This window comes from Heptranchias perlo, chromosome 6, assembly GCF_035084215.1.
Source record: "Heptranchias perlo isolate sHepPer1 chromosome 6, sHepPer1.hap1, whole genome shotgun sequence".
NCBI classification, from domain to species: Eukaryota; Metazoa; Chordata; class Chondrichthyes; order Hexanchiformes; family Hexanchidae; genus Heptranchias; species Heptranchias perlo.
The window spans coordinates 21,147,216-21,174,895 of NC_090330.1; the positions used below are offsets into that span (position 1 = coordinate 21,147,216).

Below are 27,680 nucleotides of genomic sequence, written 5' to 3' on the forward strand. Positions count from 1 at the left end.
AAGGATATGATTTGATAATATCACATGGTTAATACCAACAAGGAATGGCAGCAAGACTCTGCATTCTTTGTCACAGATACAGAACTTTGTTTAAGAAACAATTTGCATTAATTTCTAATTTAGCTGAAACAACTTTTTTGGAGTTAAGTTTTGGAGTTCTTAATGTAATTATGTTAACCTGTAGAAATTCATATAAACTTTTTGTCACTTAAAGAATTTTGTTTTATCAGACTGAAAATGCATTATCCCCTCTTTACATTTTGTAATTAGTTCTTTTTCAGTTGCTGTTAATTACAGGAGCATTGGTTACAAAGTACTTCCACACACTGAAATCATCTGCGATTTTTAAAGCAAACTACATGCACCATTAAGTAGTTTAACTCTTACTTTGCCAATGGCTATACTTGTAATTTTTTTTTGAATCTTTGAGTTCCTCTCCACATATTATTTGATTCTCCCATTTTAAGTACAGCGGTCTGGAGATGGCAGTGTGTTATGCCATGTTGTGTTTGATGTACTATTGATTCTATACTTGCTGTGTCCCTTCCCGTTAGCATTGAGGAAAAAGGAAGTTTGTACAACGTGGTGGATTTCTGAATTAAGAATGTACCAGCATAAATATATTTTATATAAAATGTAGTAACTGGAAAGCTATATTCTGGATCCTTCAGTGAATATTCAGTGGAGAATGTCATCTGTAATGTCTAATTGTGTATTTTGACTGAGACAGAAAGAAATGCATCTTTTACATTTATTTATTTTGCAGCAATCTGCTTTATGATGGTCCTTTCAAAATCAGTCTAATTGTACAGAGACACATGTTGAATTTCTGAAACCAGTCCAATTTTTAGAAAGGGATGTAGCTTTTTAAAAAATCTTTGGAAAAAGGTATTACATTTTAATATGTTTCGTGGCAGATATATTTTACACTGTACTGCAATGATGACTATATATGATGTCGCAGAATAGTAATTAAATAAAGATCTTTAAGGTTTATCTGTGGCTGAAATCTCAATGAGTGTGACATCTATGCAATTACAAATCACTTAAAAACTCAGCTTTCAGTCATACGAAGGGTACAAATCATTGGTATATATTTGGATGAAAGTGTGTCCACTTATTAATTGCAAACTTAAAATTTAGATGTAATGGATTTCTAACCAAAATCCTGAATCCTCACAATGATATGATGTGCTGCGTGTCAGGAGATTTGATATTAGATATGAGTTGATTTAAGTATAGTGCAGGCATAGCTTCATAAATAAAGCTGTTCACCTGGCCAAAATAGGCTTATAAGGGTGAAGAAATATTGGACAGTTTTAAGTTGTTCTGAGACCCTAGGTGATGTGTACATTTTGAAATCATACACATTTTTAAAATGAATAGTGAAGCTTGATGTCCTGTGCACTTGCATGCTTTATGGTTGTTGACCTGTACTGTTCCCATTACAGTATCCATATATTTATCTGATTTCTGTTGAACTGAAGGACTAAACTTTCTGAGAGACGTTTGTGTTCCCCTGCTCAACACTCAGTTTATCCTATTGATTATTACCTTCTAGATATCTAACTCTTGCTTATATTTGTTTCTGGTGCAGTTCAGACAAACAGGAGAACATACTCTTCTTGCAGATGCTCTTCACACATGTATGTGTGTGGCTTAGCTTGGTAGGTTTGGGGGAAGCCATATGCTGAGCATGCACAAAAGAAATTTCATGATGACACTGCAGATGGGCATTGCTGTATGTAGTACCCTACTCCTGGGTTATATATGTGCCATTACACCTTTTACTGCACTGAAGGGTTCTTTATTCCTTGCATTGGGCCTTACATTGCCAAGCATTCTGATATAAAGTCTCCAGTCTCTCGTCAGGAGTAGACTGGATTATTCAGATGTTAGACTTTCAAATTTGTTAATTTATCCAACATATTTCTTTTCAGGTTTTCCAGGAGACTGAGGGTTGGCACCAGATGTTGAAGCTAAAAAAAAATACTAGACTGCTTTTTGCAGGACAAAAATGCAAAAGAAAGCTATGCTTTTAGCTTGTGTGGTAACACTCATTAGTCTGAAAAGCCCAAATAAAGCAGGCAAAAACAAACAAGGATTAGCATTCAAGGAGCCACAGCACAAATTGAAATTTTATATTTTGCACAGAATGATATAGCCTAGCTTGGTAAGTTTCCTCAGACCTTTCTAGCTAGGCTACACTCATAAGAGTGAGTGGAGGATGCATATGATTTGAAGAAGGAAGCTAGGTAATTATTTTTCTTGATAGCTTCTGAGTTAGACAGTTGTGGGTTCAAGTCCCACTTGAGAGACTTCAGCACATAAATCTAGGCTGACACCAGTGCAGTACTGAAGTATTGCACTCAGGTGCCATCTTTTAGATGAGACTGAGGCCCCTTCTGCCTGCTCTGGTAGACATAAAAGATCCCATAACACTATTCAAAGAAGAGCAGGGAGTTTTGGTGTCCTGGCTAACATTTATCCACCATCCAAAACCACTAAAAACATTATCAGGCCACCTACCTCATTGTTGTTTGTGGGATTGTGCTGTGTGCAAATTGGCTGCTGCATTTGCCTTCATAACAACAGTGACTTCACTTCAAAAACAAAGATTGGTTGTAAAGTGTTTTGGGACATTCTGATGGCATGAAAGGTGCTATATAAATGCAAGTTCTTCTCATCCTCGCCTACAAATCCTTCCACAGCCTGGTTTTATCCCTCTACTCCATAATCTCCAGCCTTTTGTTCCCTACTCCAGCAGTGGTGGCTGCTTCTCCAGTCACCTTTCCCCACTCTGGAGCTTCATTACTTAGTATCTCCACCTTGCCACCTGACTCCCTGCCTTCGCAAGTCTCTTTAAGACCCTCCTTTTCAACTGCACTTTTGCACTTTCCTGACCTCTTCCCTTTGTCCAGTGCTCACTCATTGTTCACCATCCAGTAAAGTGCTCTGAGATGTCTCTTAGTGTTGCACTGGAAAGGAATAGTGGGCGCTAAATTGGGCCGTGTAGCGCCTGTTGTTTCGGTGCTACACGGCCTCTCTGACATCCAAGATGGCACATGCATATTTCCTGCATGATGTGCACTAGACGCCATCTTGGTATAGGAGTTTGCGCAAAGTAGGGAGAAAATGGCTTCAATCAATGTGCAATGCTGATTTAAAGTGATAAGTCCCAAAATGGTGTCTAACGCTCAACTCAACGCACTGTCTTAACTCCAGACAAGTGCCAGGCAATAACCATCTCCAACAAGAGAGAGCCTAACCACCTCCCCTTGACATTCAACGGCATTACCATCGCCAAATCCCCCACCAACAACATCCTGGGAGTCACCATTGACCAGAAACTTAACTGGACCAGTCACATAAATACTGTGGCTACAAGAGCAGGTCAGAGGTTGGGTATTCTGTGGCGAGTGACTCACCTCCTGACTCCCCAAAGCCTTTCCACCATCTACAAGGCACAAGTCAGGAGTCTGATGGAATACTCTCCACTTGCCTGGATGACTGCAGCTCCAACAGCTCTCAAGAAGCTTGACACCAGCCAGGACAAAGCAGCCCACTTAATTGGCACCGCATCCGCCACCCTAAACATTCACTCCCTTCACCACTGGCGCATCGTGTTTGCAGTGCACACCAGCTTAGGATACACTGCAGCAACTCACCAAGGCTTCTTCGCCAGCACCTCCCAAACCCGCGACCTCTACCACCTGGAAGGATAAGGGCAGCAGGCACATGGGAACAACACCACCTGCACGTTCCCCTCCAAGTCACACACCATCCTGACTTGGAAATATATCGCCGTTCCTTCATCGTCGCTGGGTCAAAATCCTGGAACTCCCTTCCTAACAGCACTGTGGGAGAACCTTCGCCACATGGACTGCAGCGATTCAAGAAGGCGGCTTACCACCATCTTCTCAAGGGCAATTAGGGATGGGCATTAAATGCTGGCGCCAGTGACACCCACATTCCATGAACGAATAAAAAAAAGTTTGAGGGGCATTCCCAATGCAAACCCAATTCTAGCTTCTTGGGACACCCCATGGTCCAGGAACAGGAAAGTAGGGTGGGAAGGCCAGGGCTGCCCCCTTCCATCTCATTAACACTGATGCTATAGGCTTATGCCTATTGCAAGTGCAGGTCCAACCACACCACACTCCCTACCTGAAGGAATGTCCTGAAATCATAATGTTATGCCTGGGGAATGGATGTGCGTCAAGGCCAAGCGTCAGAAAAATTGAACCAGTTAGCAATTCAGACTTACTTTTCCCATCATTTTGGATCTCCACTTACATCCTGAGCCTTCTGGGGATATGGTTTGCAGTAGCATTAAATGTGCATCTCAGAGCTGATCAATGCAGGAGTCAGTTCCTCAGACAGGCATAACGCTGGCTGAGTACATGGCAAGATTTTAGTGTAGATAAATGTGGGGTTCTACACATTGAAAAAGGAAACATTAAGCAAAAATGGAAAAGGATTTTGATGTGATTACTTACTATTCACAAAATAGTCAACATGGCTAGTCTAAATCTCAAGATAATGTGACAAATTAAAATAAGTTATTCTAACCTTGTGGTGGGCCACATTTGGAATCTTTGCACAGTCCTGGGCACCCTGCCTTCAAAAGGATGTTGTCGCATTGGGGAGGATTCAGAGATGAGTAATGTTCAATTCTGAGACCTAGACCTCTATGTTATGAGGAGAGACCCACATACTGACCTTGTTTTTATTGGGTAAAATAAGACAGAATCAAAATTTTTTCATACCAACAGGAATAAATAACGTAAGTGCAAGATTATTATTTTACTTGAACTATGGGTGCAAAATTCGAGGACATGAATATAAAATTGAAATTAGATGGAATTTTATTTACAAAAAAGTGTATATGTGGATTAGACCCCCTACACAAAACACTTAAGGATGTATCAAATAATACCCATGTACACAAAAAGTAATCATAAAGGCTAATGGAATCTTGGCATTTACCTCAAGGCGTTTGGAATTCAAAAAAAGGAAGTAATGCTTCAGTTGAGTAGTGCCTTGGTCATGTCCCATCTGGAGTACAGTGTTCAATTTTGGGCACTGAATCTCAGAAAAGATGCTTTGGAGGAGACAGAGCACGGATTCACCAGAATTATATCAGGGCTTAAAGGGTTAAATTATGAGGACAGGTTGCATAAACTTGGCTTGTATTTCCTTGAGTTTAGACGGTTAAAGGTTGATCTAATCGAGGTATTTAAAATTATCAAGGGATTCGATGGGTAGATACAGAGAAACTATTTCCTCTGTTGGGAGAATCTAGAACAAGAGGGCATAATGTTAAAATTAGAGCTAGGCCATTTAGGAATGCTGGGTCACTTGAAATTTTGAAGACTGAGATCGATAGATTTTTGTTGGGTAAGGGTGTAAGGGTATCTAGGGATATGGACCAAAGGTGGGTGAATAGAGTTGAGGTACAGAGCAGCCATGATCTAATTGAATGGTGGAACCACGAGGGGCTCAATGGCCTATTCCTGTTCCTATGCACCTTCAAAAGAGCTGGATAAATATCTGGTTATAAAGATTGAGACAGTAGGCTCAATTTTTAAATCCCAGGCGGAAACACGGCAAAGCAAGACGAGTGCCTGTCTGGGAGCGGCAGCAGGCAGGCTCAGATAATTTTATTGGCTAGGCTTTATTAACTTGCCACTTGCCAACTTCCCAACCTCATTAACATCAGGAGGCTACTGCCGAAGCCCCACAGGATGGTCCCCAGCACAAAGTAAGTATTCCATGAGAGGAATCCCGAGCAGGGGAGAGGACATAAACCTGGGACAGGGGAGGACAAGGCACTCCTGCTCATCCTGGCCCACACGGAAAGAAATTAAAAAACTTATCTTGCTGGGCCTCTTCTAGCCCTGGCTCCTATACCTGGCATATTTGGCCTGGCGGGGAAGCCGTCACTGCTCCTCCACTCAGGCCTCAGGTTATAATATTGGGCCCCAATGATGTAATCGGAGTCCAATATGCATATGGTTCCCAAAGCTTCCACCACTTGGGGTTTTCCTCACCTCATCTCTGGGCCTATTGTAGACTAATTGATAGAGATTGATTGCCATGATTAGTCAACAACTCCATTATCGTTGTATTATTTGACTAGCAGGATGGTAAAAGGTGCACCAGATGGACCTTGATCTTTTTCATCTAGCAATTCCTATGTTCCTAAATAAAATGTTCTGGGGGATATGAAGGTTCCTGAGCTGCTGAGGCCATGGGAGTATCATAAATTTTGCTGAACTTTTTCTAGAATGTCTAAGTATGTTGGGTAGAGTCATATGGTAAAGTGGATTGTGTGTGGCATAATGGAGGAACAGAATTGATGAGCTGAATAGCTATTTCGCATTTCATACTCTATGTTCTTAAACCCACTGTGCCTCTGAAATCATGAAACAGCAAAGATAAGACTGAGGCTTCTGTCATGATAGGACAGACTCATCGGGACTGGTGACAACAGTAGGAGGAAAATAAATTGCCACCAATAAGATGCTCTTATATGGAGAAGGAAAGGGAAGATTGACATAATTCTGTCTGAGAAAACTCTAAAGGGACAGGCATCCAGTGTTTTTTGGGTAAGCATTCTATCTGTATATGGAATATAATAAGTGAAGAAGCATTGGTTCCTGTCATGGGCCTGTACTACAGTATAAGTGGTACTCTAGCTTGTCGAATAAACACAAGATTTTGGACTTAATAGGAAACTATGTCTTTGTACCAATAAATGATTAGAATTCCACCAGAACAGGGAAACAAAACAATTCTATGAATTTTATTGCTGCAATTCCTACTTTCTGCTGCTGGAGGAAGTTTGCATAGCTCACTTGGAACCTCTAGTGGCAGAATTCAATATTATGGCAATGCAGTGTCAATTATATAGAATTCCACTGACAACACTCTTCCTGATTCCTCTCCTGGGTGATGTCACACTGAAATCCTGCACCATCACTAACAGGAATAAAGGAAAGATCAACCTTCATATTGAGTTGGCATTTGCCATCGTGCATCGGAGAGAAATCATCTAGGATTGCTGACTAAGAAATTTGCATACTTATGCAACTATTTTATGCAGGTGGTCCTCTTTCACTTGGTTGTATATAAGATCTCACCCTGGATCACATTCTTAGCTTCTTGTACAAAGAAGGCAGCAGAGATGGCTTACAATGGCAGCAAAATACTAAGCAAAGGCTCTATCCTAATGGCTCCAAACAGCAACGGTCATAGAGAAAATCTGAGGTGCAGGAACACTATGTGAAGCCTGAATATCTTTTTCATTGCACCAGGAGATTGTGAGCATCTCTAAATAAATTGTACAAACCTGTAGAGGGTTGTTGGAAATGATGATAAACATTTATTTTGTTACTTATTACTATTTTAATTCAGATAAAGTCTTATAATTGGCAGGCACTGAGGAGCACTAGTGAACACTCCAGGTGAGGAGACTCAACCCCATCTCCCTCCTGCTCCAGTGTGATTGTGTTATATATTGTTATTCCCATTTGTCTATACGATTAATCAGTGGTCCTTGTCTCATTTGGTCTTTCTGTCAAGTTAAAGGCAGTTACATATCTCTCTGGCCATTTGAGTTTGTTGATATATGACAAAGCTACAGTCACTATCAGAGAGGACAGCATTGCAAATGTTTTATATGGAAAAATCTGGACATAGTAACTATCCTGGAAATAACCTCCAGGATAGCGGATAAAAGCTCGAAAATTAAAAAGAGGTTCACCTCCAGCAATCCTGAGCAATGCTCCTGTCAGAACTCCAGTGACAAATCCAAATCTATTCACACATGGAACATACAGAACACAAACAAGCTGTGGAAAAAGGACAACATACACAATGTCAGCACTTAATGCATAAAGGCCATAGATAGTGCTGGTAAAGAGAGCAAGGATAGTGGCAAGTACTGTCACTACCAGGACTGTTATCTTCATTGCGTACATGATTTCTTTCTCTGATGCCTGAAAAGAGAAAAAAACAGGATGAACTACAAGAAACAGTATGAGTTCTGTTAATAGAATTCTGTGAAAATAATCGAGTCATTCCAAAGGGGAATACATTGGCTGTGGAATTTTCAAACAATCTGAGAATATCTCAATATCACCTACAAGATAAGTCCTGAATGTTGAACATAGAGGTTAGCAAAGCAGATCCGGAGTCTGGGCAAAAATATCTGGCCAGAGCCTTTTCACAAAAAGACCATTTGGAAATTGTCATCAATGCATAATTATCCTTCAACAGAGTTCTATTTTGTAATGTGACACCAATAAAACAGGATAAACCAATACCAACTGAGAACAGTGGAAGGCTGTGTCACATATAACAAAATGTCTCATTAAGGTCATGAGACCATTTTGTGTGCTAGGCTTATTACGGCCCCAAAGATCTGTCAATAAGGCCATAGTCTTATGTGGGCCGAGTACTTGAACTGCACTCCAGACGGTGAGTATTCCTTTAAAATGGGTGCTGCATGGATGACATGATTGCCATGTTGGCTGCTGTCTTTTAAAACGGACTCATATTTTTGTAATTGTTGCCAGTAGTTGCTCTGTTCGTTTGCACCAATTTCAGTCCTTTGCTGTTTTGTTGTATTTCCAAAACATGTTAAAGCTGTACTCCATCTGCGATATGTGATTGTTTCCTGGGGCACAGTCATCGTATGCTGCTTATACAGGAACTTTGAGTATCTCTCTGGTTATTCTTCTCTATTTACAAATTCTGGAAGAGGATCAGAGGAGGCATGCAAGATCGGTGTGTTTGCATCTGAGACAATCAGATCACCCTCACATCACCACTCCTGCATGCACTGGATATATTCCAAGAAACCTGTGAGCGGAGACTATTATTTCCCAAGGAGGCCATAGCAGAACTTTGCAGTGTCCTGCAGCCAGACCTAGAGACCACTTCCGGGACAGAGGCTGCTGTAACCTGCTGCCTTGCATTTTTATGCTCATAGGCACTTCCAAACCTGCGGTACACAGTTACAACATGCAAGTCAGAGTTGAATTGAATTCACTGGGCCAAACATTAACTTTCCCATGGAAAACAGGCAGCAATATGAAAGATGCTGCACTTATACCATCTAGTTGGATTCCCCCAAATGTAGGGCATTTTTGACTGCATGCACGTGGCCGAGCATGCTGTTCCCTTCTGAAATACAATATTGCACTCCATGAATGTGCGCTGGTGTAATGTGCATGGCATCTACTTCCTAACTCTACTCTTTCTAAATCCTTCCCCAATGGAAAGAGAAAGTGAGGCTATTAGTGTCTGCCTCTAGGAAAGGAAGGGGTCAAGTATCACCTTGCGCTTGGCTAATAAATGGCTCTGCAACTACAGGCACCACAGTATTGGTGCGGTGGTTGTAAGCTACCTGATATATCTGCAGTCAACTGAGCAGGGCAGCAGAATGTGGTGTTTCCCTGAGAGACAGCTTCATCATCTGTGTGAGTTCCTGTCACTCCTGTGCTCCTGAACATTCCCTCAGCATAGCCAGGGATTTATGTGGGAGCTGACTGCTATGCAGCAGTGAGGCTGTTGCAATCTGCATTATCTGAGTACAAAATAAATGGGAAACAACACAGGAGAAGGATCTGGGAGTTTATAGAAAATACCCTTAAACCATTAGCACAAAGTGCAGCAATAGTGCAAAAGGTAAATTGGTATTAGCAGGTAGAATAACCATGCACCTCCCTGCTGAACTGTTACACAAATCCTGCTTTACTGGTAATTGCAGCAAACCAATAGAAAATACAAATGGGGTTAGATTTTTGTCTGTACCGCCTGGGTGTGAATTATCACCTGGGCAGTGTGCAGAATGGAAAATTAGATTGGGTTGATTGCCCACTCAAAACGGATCTTATGCAATTGTACCAGGCGGTACAGATGAAAGTCTATTCCATTATCTCTAGTATAAAGGATTCACGCAACTTTCAAAGTGAAGTGTCTGCACCGAGGAGGATTTGGTAGACTGATTCTTTCCAACATCTATAGGTGTTTGATAACTTGTGATATCCCTTTAAATATTCACCTTTGACCTTCATTCATGACTGGCATTTGCATATACAAATGCATCTCTTAAAGTTACCTTTGGTCTGAGTATTTTTCGGTAAATATTATGGGTGAACATGGAACTTGATGAAAGAAGAGAGGAGTCAGTTGAGGACATGACAGCAGCTGCAATGGCACCAATTCCAAATATAGATATATAAGAAGGACACAAATATCGAAGAACTATTGGCAGGATCATGGCAGCTTCATTTTTTTCATAAGGTGATGGGGAACCATAAGAAGTCTGATTCCAGTCTGAAAATAGAATGAGATCTGTATCAGATCTTAACACTTAAAATCAGAAGAATGGCTGCACTGAGCAATCATCAATTGTACAATCAGGTTGAGTGCAGCAGCTCCATTTATATAGCTGGGCATAAACTATTCAGCTTTATATATCACATTTTTTGCATATAAAACTTAGAATTATAGAGTTTACAGCACAGAAGAAGGCCTTTTGGCCTATCATGACTGTGCTGGTGCTAACTCTTCAACTAAAACTATCTTCTCCATTCCCACTTCCCTGCCCTTTTCCTGTATCCTTTTAGACTCTTGTGTAAATGAACCTAATTTTGCCATGCTTATTTAATCTTTTTAATACAATGACAGAATAGCGATGAGGACAGACAGGAAGCAATACATGTTGGATGGAGCAGGTCTTATGGGAGGACACAATGACTGGGAGGTGGAAGAATGTGTCGGTTAGATCTTGGGAGAGAGGCGGGGGGATTCAGATTATTATTATAAACTGGGATCCATCTGAATTGAGATAAGTGTATGGCCCGCTCTAAGAAGTATCTGGCTTGCAAGAGCACTGATTAGGAATGGATAATCCAGCTAATTTGTACTGGCAAATGGATATTGAGCATGTGGGGGACATTTTCTGACTTTGTGGTGCGGAGACTCGCCACAAGCTGCAAATTCTTCTGTCCCACCAGCAGCACAAACTTGGAAAATTTCCCCTGATAGATCCACCAAACAGATAGGATTGCAGCTATTATGAGGACAAGTCTACTCCTGTATCACCACAAGCCACTTTTTCACAGATTTAACACTGTTTCTTTGACATGCTGAAAGGAAGGTCAGATTTTTATTTTAATATCAGACTATTATTTTGTGTTATTATACTGAGGCAAGATTTTATTTTAATGTAAAGCACGATTTACTGGCCAATGCAGTTAGATATTGTAATACATAGGCAGAGACATCTTTATGAGTCTTTTCCTGACTCAGTAATATATTTTATTAACTGTGCACTAACTCTTTCAGTCAGTATAGTTCCATAAAATTCCCAGCCCTGAAAAGTGTACTATGCATCGCATAATACACAATAAGTAAGAATATCACTCCAAATTCACCTTATGCCAGACAGAAAGTGCAAGATCAGAATTTTAATCAGTGTATTAAAGAAAATTGTTGATATGAATGTGCAGTTTCCTTGGCAGAACCCCTTTCAGAGTTGATGTGGTCACTTTGCACTACTAGCGAAGAACCTCCCTGTTTTTAGTATTTAGAAGCAATTTTTCTCCCCAGTGGGGAATTAACACCGAGGCCAGTTGTGGCACCCCACCATTGCCCCATGTTTAGCTTAATTAGCCCAGCATAGGCCAGAATTAAGCCTGAAACATTCTTATTCAGTGTGACTTAGTACTACGTCATATTCTGCATTTGATTACTGAGACAGAAGAGTTCTTCTTGGCCTAGAAATTTGTTTACATGCGAAGGTAATCCCTGCACCTGAATGGATAGGCCTAATATTGGGCCTTGGGCCCCATTATCATCGAGCAGATGGGCTGCGGACACATGACCGGCATCCCCAGGCAGCTCGCCAGAGAAAAAGCCTTGATGGTCGAGCCGTTGCAACACCAGCATTGGCCTTCAGGTACACTGTTAAAGAGGACCAGGAGAGAGGGGTGACCGGGAGGGGGGACGTTCGGGAGAGGGAGGCGACCAGTAGGAGGGGCAATCAGGAGAGGGGGATGACTGGCAGGGTAGGTAGTAGTGGCCAGGATCGGGAAGGTAGCAGCCAGGATCAGCAGGGTAGTGACCTGGACCGGGGAGCAGTGGCAGCAGCAATCATGGTGGGGGAGGGGTTGGGTGTCGAGGTTGTCATCATGGGGTGTGTAGGAAGCGGGGGGAGTGGTGGCCGGTAGCAGCCTGCATGGTTTGAATGTGGAGCCAGGAGAAGCAGGAGTACTCCTCTCAGCTCTACATTCAGGTAAGTAGGGTGCTAAATTGGGCAGTGTAGCGCCCGTTGTTTCGGCGCTACACGGCCTCTCCGACATCCAAGATGGCGTCTTGGATGCGCATGCACGTTTCCTGCGTGACGTGCGCCAGAAGCCATCTTGGTATAGGAATTAGCGCATGCACTAATCCCGAACGTTGGAAGCATGTAAAGTAGGGAGAAAATGACTGCAATCAGTGTGTAACGCTGATTTAAAGTGATACACACAATTTTGGACCTTAATGCTCAACATACAGTCTTATCCCCGACCATCTAAACGTTTCTTACAGTGCCTGAAGGACCCCCCCACCAGCGCTATTTAAAGGGCCATGCAGGTGTTGCAGGTTAGTTGCTGGATTATTGCTTCTGGCTGCTGGAGGAGTAGTAAGTGTTTTTTGAAGCTCCCTATTCTTATTGAGAGTTCCTGCACTACTTTTGAGAGTTCTTTGGCAGGTATTGCCTTATGGGTCGGAAAGTTACAACCCTGGTGGAACAACATTCCTGCCAATCATGGGCGGTCTGCTAGGGCTCCCGTTGGGCATTGAGCATGACTGGGAGCAGGTCAAGCTGCGAGGAGATGGAGGACGAGGCGGCGCAGGGCACTGAGCAGGAGGCCCTACCCAATGAGGGCCTACAGGGATCAATTCTCTTACCTCAACATGACCGAGGAGGATTGCATCCGACGCCTGAGGTTCACCAAGGAAGCCGTGACCAAGATCAGTCAACTGGTGCGGCCACAACTGCAGCCTCAGAGCAGGACGAGAACAGCATTGCCTGTGGCTGTGAAGGTCACTGTGGCGCTGAATTTCTACGGCTCAGGAGCATTTCAGGCCTCTGCTGGCGACATGTGCAACACCTCGTAGTATGCAGTGCACTGCTGCATAAGGGAGGTCACAGACATACTGTACCACATCAGGAACAGCTTCATCACCTTCCCTCTCAACAGAGACAATCAGAACGAGCGAGCACGGGGGTTCGCCCAAATTGCTGGCTTCCCCATGGTGCAGGGTGCCATGGACTGCACACGTATTGCCTGCGTGCCCTGCACATCAACTCGGCTCTCTTCGTCAACCGAAAGGGCTTCCACTCCCTCAACATGCAGCTGGTGTGCGACCACATGCGTCACATCTTGGAGGTCGATGCCCGCTACCCTGGGAGCAGTCATGATGCCTTCGTCATGCGGCATTCCAATGTGCCAGCTATCTTTCATCCGACTCGGCAAGTCAAAGGCTGGTTACTGGGCGACAAGGGCTATCCCCTCAGGACGTGGCTCGTGACACCGGTCAGGAAACCACGCACATGTGCACAGCAGGCCTATAATGAGAGCCATGCTGCCAACATCATGGAGCACACCATAGGCCTCCTCCAACAATGCTTCCGCTCTCTAGACCGATCTCATGGAGCCCTGCAGTACTCCCCTGAGTGGGTAGGCAGATTCGTGGTGGTCTGCTGCATGCTGCACAACCTCGTCATCATGAGGGACCAGCCTTTGCCACCAATGATTGGAGAAGATCCTGAGCCAGAAGTGGAGGAGGAAGAGGCTGAGGAGAAGAGGCTGAGGAGGAGCAGGAGGAGCGGGTGGAGCCGGAAAAGGAAGTGGAGGAAGACGCAAGGTTGCTACAGGAACCACACGCCTTATCTGCAAGGGCTGTGCGTGCTCACCTGATCCGTGCCCGCTATCAATAATTGGAACTATATCCCCCAACTCACGAACAGTCCTGCATTCCCCACCTTTCTCCTCCCACAAGACAATCAAATCGTCCTCCATCAGATTACACATTGGTGTCCCTCTCAGCTCATTGCAAGAATAAAAACCACCACCAAATGCCAAATCAAACTCTCATTTATGGATTAATAAATGAAAATATGCAAACATAACAGAACTATTCACCCTTGTGCATTCCCTTAGTGCCTGTTGTCCGTGTGCCTTTACCTATCCTAGTGCTCCTACGAGGTGCTTCCCCAGTGGCTGGAGCATGGGTGGTGGAAGGCTGCTGGCCTTCAATAGAGGAACGTCCAGATTACCTTGGAGGATGACCTTGAGCAGCTCTGGGCCTGGAGGGCCTGGCTTCAGACTGCACCATCTCAGCATGGGCTGCAGCAGTCTGGCCTGGCTGGCCGAGAGGCAACAACAGGGGCACTGGCGGAGTGGCAGGGATGGGAGCAGGAATGCTGTCGTCCTGAGAGAGCACAGCATGTCCGACTGCCATGGCGCCACTGCCACTCTCCCGGGGCGGCAGTGGTGCCTCAGCAATCCTAGTGATCGGCTGGAGAACGGATTGCTGGAGTGCTGTGATGCCCTGGAAGCCCCGTTCCACAGTGATCCCCAGAGCCATGATAGCTGCAGTCTGAGCTTCCGATGCAGTAGTCTGAGCTGCAAATGCTGCAGTCAGATCTTGGATGGCAGATGTTTGTGCTACAGTGGATGCTGTGACATCAGTCATCAGACGTTGCATCATGGTGGGTTCCATAGGTGTGCTGATGGAGGTGACCACCCGTTCTATGTTGGAAAGGATGGTCTCCAAGCTCTGCGCAAAGCCCTGCGCCAAGTTGGAGCTGGATTCCTCCATGCCCCTTCTCAGTATGCGCAGGCTTTCTGGCAGGCTTTCCAGTGCCCCGAGCATTTGTTGATGTACGCCCATCAGCCGCCTTCTGTAGCCTGGCCCATCGAAGTCCTCATCTGACTCCTCTGCAGCAGAACTAGTGAGCGACCTCGCCCTCCGGCGAGTTGGCTCCTGTGATATCCGTTCCCTCTGTCCCGGCTCCTGCGCACTCGTGCTCGGTGTCTCACCACGTGCAGATCCCTCCTCTAACCTAACCTCTAAAGGACGCGCAGTGTCAGTCTCTGAGCTGGTGGAAGCAAGTGTCAGATCGAGTGACTGTGTGGCTTCAGTGTCCCCCTCCTCCTCCTCCTCCTCCTCCTCGGACGGTGCCGCCAAGTGTTCTTGGGTATCTGCAATGACAAAGGGAAACAGGTTGAGTTGTGAATTGGGGAGAGGAGCAAGTAAGAGGTGTGTGCTGGCAGCATGTGCAGCACGTGAGTCAGAAAAGATTATGGGAGGAGGGAGATGTAGAAAAGGAGACCCCCTTGACCGGGACCTCCAGCGCGGCACGTTGTAACGGCTGCAGCAACGGCCCGCCCAATGATCTGCAGCCCCATCTCCTCTAGGGGGGGTGAGGACGTGTAGACGTGCCCGTCCAGCCTCAGGTCCCTCCTGCTGCCGGGGGTTATACGCTACCTTCTCCTGCAAGACAGAGGACATTGTGTCAATGAGTGTCCTGCAAGGTGTGTGGGTGATGTGCCTGCCAAGGTCGAATAGCTGCCAGTTTGTGTGACTTGAGTGGTGGTTGTGTGGCCTGCAAGTGTGTGCCATGTGCAGGTGAGATGCAGCATTGCGTATGGATAGCAGTGTTTGTTTGTGGTTGGATGGGTGACGGGTGGTGTCGTGCATGGAGTATTGGTGCAGTTGGTAGATGTGCCACTTGGCACTTGCATTCACTCACCTTGACCACTCTTGTCAAATCATTAAATTTCTTGCGGTACTGCACCCACGTGCGTGGTGCAATGCTCCTGGCATTCACCTCCTATGCCACAGCCTGCCAATGCCTACGCAGCTGTAGTCTAGACGGTCTCCGGCCACCCTGCTGGTACATGCCTGCTCTCCTCTGGTCCACACCTTCCACCAGGGCCTCCAGAGCATCATCTGAGAATCTTGGTGCCCGCTCTCTTGCTGGTGCAGCGACTCGCGACGCCATTCTCCCTTCTCCTACTTGGCTGTGTATCTACCATTGGAAATGTGCCTGCACCTTTAAGTAGTGCAGGCTGCTGATGACGTGCGCTGTCCACGCCCCATTTCCAACTTCCTCATTCACCGTGCAGCCTCTCAGCAGCGAGGGCTGCGTTTGCTGCACGGAGATTTCATGGTAAGTATCAGGCAGCACGAAGTTCATGTGTTGCCTGCGTAGGGTCCGTTGGACGCGGGGTGGTAGCGCATCGTGCTACCATTGCCCAGAACGGACCCTTATCCAATTTTTCCCCCGTAGATTTCAAACACATCTTTTTGGTTGCGGCTTGCAGTGGTCCCTTTAAAGACCACCTTGTTAGGCCGCATGTAGACCTGGCAACCCAATATGCAAAGGGTTTAACTCCTGTTTCAGGTGTTGTCCCTGAATGCCTATTTTTTGCCTACACTGATATGGCGGGCAGCACACTTCTGGCTCATAATGAGCGTGTGCTTCCTGCCCGCCATATTGGAGGCTTAGATGCGCATCTAGCACACGAGAAACAGGCACGCCGCCATCCAATCTCTATGCCCTTGTGCCTTTGAAATAAAGAACTGGAGGAACCCCCTAAAGAAAATGTACATAAACTACTGCTTCATTCCAGTTTTGTAAGCTGAGCAGGTATAGTTGGATTCTTATAGGTTGCTAAATCGGCCATCAAGTTGAAACATGATTCTCTACAATATTCTTTATCTGCTGCTACAATAACTTCAACAAACACAATGGACTGCAGAGATTGCACCCCTCCCACATACCTCTCTCTCTCACACACACACACACACACACACACACAAACACAAACTGTCTACGGTAGATGGATGCATTGTTAGTCCACCAGAGTTTATACATGTTTATGACGTACTGTACCTGTAGAAGCTGCAACGGAGCCAATCAAGACTGAAGGGATGCCCATTATACAACCACCAAATGCTCCTGCTATCGATAATATTTGAGCATTTCTAGTGGAGGAAGATGCCAGCACTCTTTGAAAATAAGCCTGCCATGGTATTCCTCCCAGTACCTGTAGATGAAAATTAAGATCCAGTCTGTCTGTGAAACCATAACATTGATAATTATGTGTATGACATATTGTAGTATTCATACTAAAAGCTTCATTTTCATTCTGTGGTGTTGTTTCTGTAGGAGATTTCAGATCCTAATATACTACAGAAATTGAAGAACATTTATAGAAAAGCCTTAGCTCTGAAATATTACTCTAGAAATTGCAAATACCGTGCAAATGCAGTATTAAAGAGTTACTTTGGTACTGGGTCAATGGTCCTATTTTTCAAATATGGACAACCAGGGGATTTTGTACGGTGAGGGGAAAAGGGACAATATTAAAAAGTACCATACTATTAAAAAACCCTGAAACTGTCCATCCTCTGCACAATGTTCATTTTCATACAGGGGTATCAAAGGTGGATCTTGGGACCTTCCTTCGCTTAAAACGGAGATTTTACAGTGATATTTGTCTTGTTTCTTTTTCTTAAATGTCAATTTATTTAAATTCATGTATCAAATAAGAGTAAATTAATTGTAAATTATTAGCTTCAGACACCCGATGATATCTGTAACATTGGGCAGGGAAGAGTCACTATCTAAAATAAGGATGAATATGAACAAATAATCCATTACCTCTATTAATAAGAATAAACGTGTTCTGCTGATACTTGACCTGCAATTTACCAACAGTAGGGATACACATCACAATACAAATAACACATTTGGAATCCCATTTACAATAAAGATCAACATTCCCCATCTTATGTACACCTACTTTTTCATAACACTTTGTTCCCTGAGGAAAATATACCTCTTAGTTTAAGTGTGAAAGGTGTAGTACTCGTTAATCTGTATCTAAACTACAAGAAAAAGAGTATATGAGACCAAACAATGATGTGAGAAACCATTCTCCTCTCTCGAAGCTATACCTAACAATGTACCTAACTGGACATTAATTTTATCACTAATCAGCAACTCATTCATTTATACCAGGTAAAACAATGCAGTACCATTAACAAGGGAACTTCTATCTCTTACCATTAGCAAAAGATCATCTATCCATTTTCCAATAAACCTCTCATCAATTTTTCCAAGCCAAGGTTTTTGATGGACCTCCTTAACTGCTGTGATCTTGATGCTTGTAACAGCATGATTTAGAATGGTGAATGGCACACACAGCCACTAGAAGAAAGACCAAACATTGTAATTACCTACTCATAGTTCACACAATGAATACATTTAACAACTGCCTGTTCAATACCCACTGAGGCTGGGAGATTTGTTAAGTTATCAGGCAAATAATTAGTTCTGTCACTTAATTCATTCATAAGTTATTATGCTGCTCTCATAAAAAATTTCAACCCAAAATGTTAGCTTGTTTTTCTGCTTTTCAGATGCTGATGGGCCTGCTGTGTATTTCTGGCATCATTTTAATTTCAGATTTTCAGTATTCATTGTTTTACTTCTTACTTCAATAACTTATCATTACAATGTTACTCTACAGTAGTATCATTTCTAACAAAAACTAATAGTACTCAATTCTCATCTATTTGTCTGACAACTGGCTCTATGAAGTGGAACAAATGAGAATAATGACCAGTATGGAGGCATTGGTTGAAGGGGGAATTTTATTCAGAACACTAGGAGAACTCCCTGTTCTTCAAATAGTGCAATGGGATCTTTTATGTTCACCTTGACAGGCACCTCATTTGAAATATGGCACCTCTGATAATGCAGCACTCCCTCAGCACTGCACTTAAGTGTCAGCCCAGACTATATTGGGGCATGAACCCACAAACCTCATCCTTTGAGGTGAGAGTCCTATCAACTGAGCCAAGCTGACACTTATAATGATAATTTGGGCATGTGACCAAATTGATCACTATAATCAGATTCCAATGTACCCTTTTACTTTGGGGGTTTTGTGGGATAGGGGAGAACCAGAAAGAACTGATATAAAAATAATTTTATAATGGGGTTGAAAAAAGAATTTAGAAACAATCATAATCAGAGGTTAAACTGACCACAAACACGGGCTAAAGTCAAGCATTATTGTGTTAAAGTAGTGGCCCAAAATATTCAAATCTATCTTTAAATGAATGCTGTAACAATGTATTACAGAATCTACAACTTACCAAACCAAAGAAAATGCATGCTAATTGAACAACGTCAGTATATGCCACTGAGTATAGTCCCCCGAGTAATGTATAAATCATTGCGACACAGGCTGAGATCACCACTGATAGTTTCTTATTTAGGTTCAGCATGACACTAGAAGTTGTACCTGAGTTTAAAAAAAAAAGAAATTGATATTTTATCTTTAACTATTAACAAAACAATATTTGGTAGAAAAGACTGGGGTTACATTGGACTAAAAACAGCAGCTCCAAAAATCCATAGGCCTTCCAGTGCAGTTCTGCAGTACACCACTAGAGGCAGCAAAATGTTCATTGGAGAACCTCCCCCTGACTGGATACTCCAGCGGGAGTGGTGTGGGAGTCCCATGAGTTATTGGGCTGGAACCCGAATACACTTGGTCCTGGCCTGTGCTGAGAGTGGCTGTGGAGACTTGTTGATGGTTGAACCGCTGTACATCCTAAATGTGGTCCCTGGTGTTAGGGTTGTGGCCGGGGGATAGGGGACTCACAGGCTGAGAGTTTATTTGGTCCCCAGCCTGGGATCTGACAGGCCGCTGGGCATGTCGGATGAAAAGAGGCATACAGATCTCAAGGTTGGGGAAAGTGGGGCCCACCGATGGATCCAGGCCTAGGTTTTGCCCTGGACCCCCAAGAGACTTCACCAATCTCTGGCCTCTTTCCTGCCACCTGCCCCCATTTTGATGGATTCCCGAGGCACCTACCAGCAAAATGTTAAATAGGGTACCTCCTCCTGACCCTGAATACTCCAATGGCATCAGTGGCAAGAGGTGTTGATGGACGGATCCTGTCAATTCTCCCAGGATCAAAGACCCCAAATGTTCGAGCCCACTGTCCTTTCTTTGCTTGTCAGTGCATCTGCCATAAGTTCAGCATCTATTAAATGTGTTTAATTTGGTGGCAGTCCCGTTAAAACTCAGTCATTGTCCATAGGTAGTTTAATTGCCAGCTAAAACCAGAATCTTGCAGCGAGTCTCTTCTGATACAGTGCTGTGAGGTTTGTTATGGTCTCCCTGGTAGCAGACTCGAGAGGGAAGTCAACACACAATTTTCAATTGTAAACAGACCGTGGGGATAATTTTAACTTTGGGCAATAGTGTAAAATGGGCAATATCGATTCATTCACATGTTATACATCTCTCCCTGAAAATCGGGAGAGATGTATAACAGGGGGCTGAATTGATATCGTCCGATTTACATTATCACCCAGAATCAAAATTATCTCTCTTGACTTTGGTTGAGTTTGTATTTGATTGACTTTTTGATTTTGAGTGGGTAGTTTTCAAAGAGTTCCAGTAATTCTCTTGGAGGATATAAAAAGGAGCTGTTCAGATTAGGAGAGTGGGAGTAAGCAATCAGAAAATCCGCTGAGAGAGTTTTGAAATCTCAGAGAAGCAAAGGTGTTGTTTAAAAATCTCAGAAGAGACAGGTTGATGTTCCTGAAAGACAAGAGAAACACTGTGCAGTAGTAATTGCATCCCTGGGAGTGGGGTGGAATTCTAATGGAGTTGTGGTGGGGGAATTTCAGAATTTGGGACGGAACCTGGATCTGCAGGAAATCCGTTCCAGGAGGGGGACTTTTTCTGCCAGCCCCCACATCCCGGCAGCAGTTTGGGATTGTGAGTGGGGGCGTGCTTGGGCTACGCTGGGAACCCTGCCAGATGTGCCCATGGTAGGCCCAGTGGGACCGACAACAACTAAGATAAGGCATAGATTCAGTGAACGTCCCTAAGGTGACAACTCCAAAGATAATCAATCTCAGAGGCTGCATTTTGGGTCTTCCATTTGTAATAAATAAATTCATAGATTTTGGTCTACCTCAGTCTCGAGGCCAATCCAGCCTCTGGCTCACCCTCTTAGAGCGACAGGGTGCCACTCTGAGATTGTGCTGCCTGTGTAAGTCGGCTGCCCCTATTGCATCACTACAGCTGAAGGCGCTTCTCCCTATTATTTAAACGACCCCGCCCCAGGCTTCAGGAGGGGGGGGGGGGGGTCACTGGCAGGTTACGGTAGCAAGCAGAAGTTCCACCTGCCGCACATCTGGTGGTGCAACAACATCGTAGGGTTTCTCTCGTGTGTGTTTAAAAATCGTTTACAAAGGATTAGTTTCGTTCTTATGGTTTCGATCTTTTCAGGATTTTGTCTATTCAAGGAGTTTGATTAAGGATGTTCTACTGTAAATATATAACTGATTACTTGCTTAATCATGGCTTATTTAATAAATTTGCTTGATAGCTTAAACTTAAAAATGAGCTCTGTGTGATGCCCTACGACTTTGAAAGAATGAAGTGAGATCTTATGGAGGCATAAGATAGGCCAGCACATAAAAGCAATTGCTAGACAGGGCTGGCTGTTCGTTTATCCAGGCATGTTACTGAAAGCTTACCTGGATTTCAAGGCAAGGAAAGGCACACGAGAAGTATCTATGAGAGTGATCTAAGATACGAGAGCCCAAATTATTTGGGATTAGAAGTTTAGAAAAGACCCCAAAAGGTAACACCACTGATCAATGACTTTGTGCCCAGTCAATATTAGCATTCTAGTTAACTTCAGCTCAGGTAGAAGTGTAAAGTACCATATATTAGATACTTATGTACCAAATGCAACTTAGGGAGTAATGCCTTTACATTAGGCCTTGAATTTATTGAGAAAACTACCACTCTGTTCATTGAATGTACCCAAGTAGGAACTGAATTGAACTGAAAGAAGGACATAAAATAATTTGTTGAGGTGCAGAATATTGATGACAGAGAAAGCTAGATGGGTTGAATAAGGTCTATATCCATACCTAAAGCTGCCAGAATGGCGGCAGACCAGAATATTTCACCAATTATAGCTGGAATAAATACCAAACTTGCTATACAGTTCCCATAACGCTGCTGAAAGGGGTCCAACATTGTTACATATTTCTGAGTTCGCATTTTCTTGGCAAAAAACAATCCACCTGGGTGAAAACAGAAGCAAGACTTTCAGATACCACACAGACGATTCAAAACATTGATTTCTCTTTCTTGTGTATTCTTTTTATTTTTATATTTAATATTTATCTTAATACACCAGTACCTCATTAGAACACAATTTGAACCTTTCTGTGCTTAGTTTTCATGACCTTGGTCTATCCATGTGCTGCATTTATCAGATGTTATTTACCCATTTGAAATCTAGTTTTGTATCTAATAGAATATGAATAGGTTCAAAAATTCAATGCAGTGAAGGTTGTGGTTTATTTCATTTCGAACTGTCAGTCGTATTAAAATCTGATTGATATCACACATGAATGCAAATGAGTCAGAAAAAGTATGACTTTAATTGAGAAATGCTTATGCTGTGAAACATTGCCTAAGTAACAGTGACAGATATTACACACACCTAAAGTACACCCACTGTGTAACAAGCTGTCAGAAAACTGAAAAGCAGTTGTTTTTGCAAGTGTTTAGTCTGACTTCAGACAGCAAACTAACTTCAATCAAACTAATACCTGATACTGTGGTTAAAATAAATTCCACTATGGCCACATACATTATTACTACAAACTGTAACATCATAAGGGAGATTTTCCTGGATTCCCTGGGCACTGTGAATATCAGAGGGACAATCGGGTGGGCTCCTTTACAGGAGTGTGCTCTGGCCCTCGCTGTGCTCAGGTGATCCATGCACCTGGGGGCAGGGCCAGGAAAATCTCCCCTAATTGCTCCATTAAATTTTAGTAACACAGCTTTGGGTGCCATTTTAAAAAAATAAGAAATGGAATAATCAAGATGTACTATTCTGGTTAAAAACTCAAGAGCCAATTTTTCTCTCTGGTGCAGTTCATGCCTAAATGGTTAAAAACTGGTGTTAAATCTGTCTGAGTGTAATAGCACTCAAATTTTCTGGGTCACAGGCTCAGGTGCAAACTGGGGAAAGTGTAGGGAGCATATCAGTGGTAGGAGAGGAAAATTGTGTGTAAGTGAAATTTAAAGGGACAAGAACAATTAAAGGAGAGCCTTACAATGGGGAGGAAGTACAACAATTCGGAAAGCCTTTGGAAAGGTTCAAAAGGCATCTCAATCCATAAGAAGCCTTTGGCAAAACTAAAGGGGCAGGGAATTAAGTGACAGACAAAAATGAAGGGAAAGGGAACCCCATGTGTAAGTTTGAGGCTGCAGCTGAGTAGTGACCTCACTTTCTCTGCCAGCCTGATGGTGCATGTTAGCCTCAGGTGTCCTTGTAACAGTTGTCATTGCTCTGCAGCTGCTTCTCTGCTGACCCAGGCCCAATGAAGATAGCTCCCTGCACCCATAATGCAACATGCCTGAAAATACGGTTTGTGGCATCTTGGCTAGTCCAGCCTGAATCGAGCTACGCTGGCTGATGGGCCTTCTTTTATACAGTGCCACGTAAAGCATGACATGCTATGATTGGGGTGCTACTGAAGAACCATCCAGCAAAACAGTTTGTCAGGACCATCACACCTTTCTGCCCACACTAATTGTTAATGCGAGGCCTGGTTACTTCTGTATGGTTGTAAATTGCAGCCTATATTCTGATAAAAGCACTGGTAAATGAGTGATCGGCTACTATCTTTACTCACCGATGAACAAACAAAGTAGAGAAGTCCAAGGGGCTACAGTCCATACTAGTCCAGCATCTGGGCGATACACCATTTCAGCTGTGCCATTTATATATGCACCACCAACCCAGGTTGCTGCAAATGGATGCAAAAGTAAAAACACAGGAAATTCATCTTGTTATTTAAATACATAAGGAGAGAATCAACTTTTGCTTTGAAACCCCCGCTGCAATTGAAATATAAAGTTATAAACCAATAATATAAAAATTGGATGATGTAACATTGCAAGGGATGGTTGGCTTCCATTTTTTGAAAGAACATTGGGGGACACTTTACAAAATACTAGAGCTTTTGAGTAAATCTGTTTCTAACAGCCATACAAGAAACACGTTATACTATAGCAAGGTACATGTTATACTGTACATTTATGCTGAGACCTCATGCAAAAATCCAGGCTTTGAACGCAAACACATTGGTGTTTCTTTCAGTGGACTTGTCCAGTTTGTACTATTCACTAATGCAACTAATATTTCCTCATGCGCAAAATCTACATAAATGTGCATATTTAACAGTGTAAGCGTGTGAATGCGTAGCAATAATTTATATAACTAAAAAAATTCTATTTGTACCTGTCCAATCCATATCACTTTCTAGTTATTTGAATGGCCTGTATTAACCATCAAGTGGTCACCGGGGACCAATCAGATGCAAGTTTCAGTATGTGTAGGCAATCATTTGCTCAGTGTCTCTGCAGTCACCAAACATTCCACTCCTGTATCTTAGAAGTTGCCCTTGTCTCCTGGCTTCGGCCCTAGGCAGGCCCCAAGTTTTCCAATTGTTCCTGGCCCCTGTTGCAGGCAGGCATACTTCACTGTGGAGGCTCCTGCATCACCTCTTCCAGTCTCTGGCCTCTCTCTGCCTGGGCTCTGGGCTTTCCCCACCCAGCGTCCAGCCTCTCTTTGCCCAGCCCTAAGCCATATCCTCACTCCAGTCAACTTTGAAGGCAGCCCCTCAGCTCTGAGCCTCCCTCCCACCTAGTTGGCCCCAGTGTGCAGCCATCTATGCCTAGACTTCCCGGCTGGCACAAACCTCAGTACATGTCGTTACCAGCCTTTCACCACCCTGCTTCCTTGGTGTCAAACCAGAAAATCTAGCTCCACTTTTAAGGATTTTAGATAAGATGAAAAGTGACCTATCATTAAAATGTATTCTTATTTATGTCCAAAGAACAAAGTGATGGAGACCTGGCACCATCATCACTTTACCTGGATTTATAAATACTAAAGAAACCCGGTTAGTTTTCTTCTTGAGAATAGATGTTAAGTTGAAATACCCTGACTTTATGTGCACAAGCCTATGATTAAGACATGTAGGGCAGACCTATGTTTGGGTCCTGTTGCCCACTCCCTCCTTGTTCCCTCCAGCCCCAGCAGCACCCAAGACCTCATCCTCCGCACTCCCTCCAAACCCTAGGATAATTCCATGCCATGGCCTTCCCGCTGTCTTTCACCCTTAATAACAGTTCCAGACCCCAGCCTCCCCACTCCATTCCTGCAACAGCTGGCCCAAGGCCCTAGTAGCCCCATGACAACTCTGGGCCCTGCCCTTCCAATGGCCACCTAGCCTTCAAGGAAGCCCAATCTGCCCACTCCCTTCCAGTTCCAGCAGAACCCTAAGATCTTGCCCTCCCTAACCCCAGCTCCAATAGCAGCAACAGACCTTGCTATTGCTTCTTCTCACAGCCCGTTTCAGCCCCAGGCTCCAGCCTTGCTCTGTCTAGATTCAGGAGAAGCACCCTCCCAGCAACAGGCCACTTGCCTTGGCCTCCCTGTTCCCTCCACTCCGAGCTTCCAATCCATTCCATCCTCCCTTTTTTATAACCAGGGACAATTTTTGTGGCTATCAGAGAATTTGAACCCTGTGTCTAGTTCTGTTGGAGGCGAAAGAAAAAATACAATAAAAGAGAGAGGGAAAAGATAGAGAAAGAAACATTCAAAGAGTGACCAGCATATAGAGAAAAAGGGAGAGACAGAGGGAGATAGAAAGAGTGGAAGGCAAACAGAAATGCATAGAAAGAGGGAGCAAAAGGAATTAGAAAGTGGGAGTCAAGCAGAAAGACAGTTAAAAGAGAAGAAACATTTTTTTTTGTCTGTGAACAATGGCAGGCAATTAACTAGTTTAAAAAAATAATACTGCCACATTGCACCTGAGGAGCAACAGATGGTGATAGAGGTAACAGGCAGACGGAATAATATTGGCAGGTTCCCACTTGAACATAAGAACATTATAAGATTTGAGCATACATGAAACCAAATATCTAACCCTCGGTATAACTTTCCTTAAATAGAATACAATATTTAATCCAACAATTAAAATACATTTTTAGAAATGCAATTCTAAAAATAAATAAAATCTCAGAGTGTTCTGCCACCTGGTTATTTTAGTTGTTAAACTAGTAGTTATGCATTTCTGGAATTAGAGCCTCATCTTGTTTAACTGAGGTTTGAAAAGTGATACCAAAAAGTATTTGCATTTATGTTTTTTTTAATTCATTGTCAGGATGTGGATATTGCTGGCAACGCCAGCATTTATTGCCCATCCCTAGTTACCTTGAGAAGGGGCAGGTAGGCCTTCTTCTTGAACTGCTACAGTCCAAATTCTTTGTAGCAGTCTAAGGGCACTTGAGAGTCAACCACACTGGTGTCACATAAAGGCCAGACCAAGTAAGGACAGCAGGTTTTCTTCCCTATTGGGCATTAGTGAACCAGTTGGGTTTTTACAACAATCCGACAGTTTTATGATCACTTTTACTGCTACCAAATTATTTCCAGATTTTTTAAACTGAATTCAAATTCTCAACTCTCATGGTGAGATTTGAACTCACACTTCCTGGATTATCTGTCCAGTAACATAATATCACAATATTACTGTATCTACCAATCTTATCATGTCTTCAAGATGTCCTGAAGCACTTCACAACTAATGAATTACTGTTGAAGTGCAGTCACTGTTGTTGTATAAATAAATGTAGCAGCCAATTTGCACAAGGCAAGACCCAACAAACAGCGAATGAGATGAGTGACCAGTTAATCTGAGTTTTTTAGGTAGAGTTGATTGAGGTATAATGTTGGCCAGGAAACCAGAAATACTCCCCACTACTTTTCAAATACTGTCTTGGGATCTTTTACATCCAATTGAACAGGTAGAAGGGCCTCAGTTTAATGTCTCATCCAATAAATAGCATCTCTATAACAATTCAGCACTCCTGAACCGAAGAATCAGCCGAGGTTATATGTGCAGGTCTTGAACCCACAGCCTTGTGATTCAGAAGGAAGAATGCTATGACTGAGTCAACCTGGCATTTAAAGGGCAATTTTTCAATGTAGTGCTTCTGGTTGGGAATCTTACCTTCCAGCAGCCCATATCAGAAATTAATAGCTGTAAAATCATGTGCAATATGTGTCCAAATTTCCAATATGTGCTTCCAGCAGGTGAGGCTCCCCACTGGTAGCACAAAGCCAAAAATGACCCCTTTCAAAATTAATAAACACTGCAATTGTCTGGATAGTTTAAAAGATCACTTTACCTGTGGTTGTTAAAATGCCAAGGATGATTCCAATTTTTCTTCCTGCTATCATTACCATTTCAGATCGATCACCCTCATATGTTCTTTCAACTTTGTTGGCTCTCTTTGCTGCCCAGATGCCAACAGCAAGAATAAGAAGATAAAAACTGGCCATTGACACAGCCCCAGCAATGTTTACTGACATGGTGTATTCTCCTATAGTATGAAACAAATAAATGCAAACAATAATTACAACACATTGCAAACAATAGATGTTCAGCAATTATTGGAATGGCAACTACT

At 43.3% G+C, this 27,680-nt stretch overlaps 1 protein-coding gene across 1 annotated transcript; it reads right to left on the reverse strand.

The window, feature by feature from the left end:
* Window positions 1-7,547: 7,547 nt before the first annotated feature.
* On the reverse strand, window positions 7,548-27,582 carry LOC137322640 (high-affinity choline transporter 1-like). The gene is made up of 8 exons (XM_067985547.1): window positions 27,399-27,582; window positions 23,834-23,947; window positions 22,049-22,204; window positions 19,240-19,388; window positions 18,143-18,286; window positions 16,967-17,120; window positions 10,130-10,347; window positions 7,548-8,003 (listed from the first exon to the last, which is right to left on the reverse strand). Exons 1-8 carry the CDS (start codon window positions 27,580-27,582, stop codon window positions 7,548-7,550), a joined length of 1,575 nt encoding a protein of 524 aa, XP_067841648.1.
* Between the last annotated feature and the right edge of the window lie 98 nt (window positions 27,583-27,680).

Coding starts and splice junctions, on each gene's coding strand:
- LOC137322640 (XM_067985547.1), bottom strand. CDS start 27,582: ATGTCAGTAAACATTGCTGGGGCTGTGTCAATGGCCAGTTTTTATCTT. Junction 23,948..27,398: donor TGGCATTTTAACAACCACAG/GTAAAGTGATCT, acceptor ATCCATTTGCAG/CAACCTGGGTTGGTGGTGCA. Junction 22,205..23,833: donor TCTACTTTGTTTGTTCATCG/GTGAGTAAAGAT, acceptor GTTTTCACCCAG/GTGGATTGTTTTTTGCCAAG.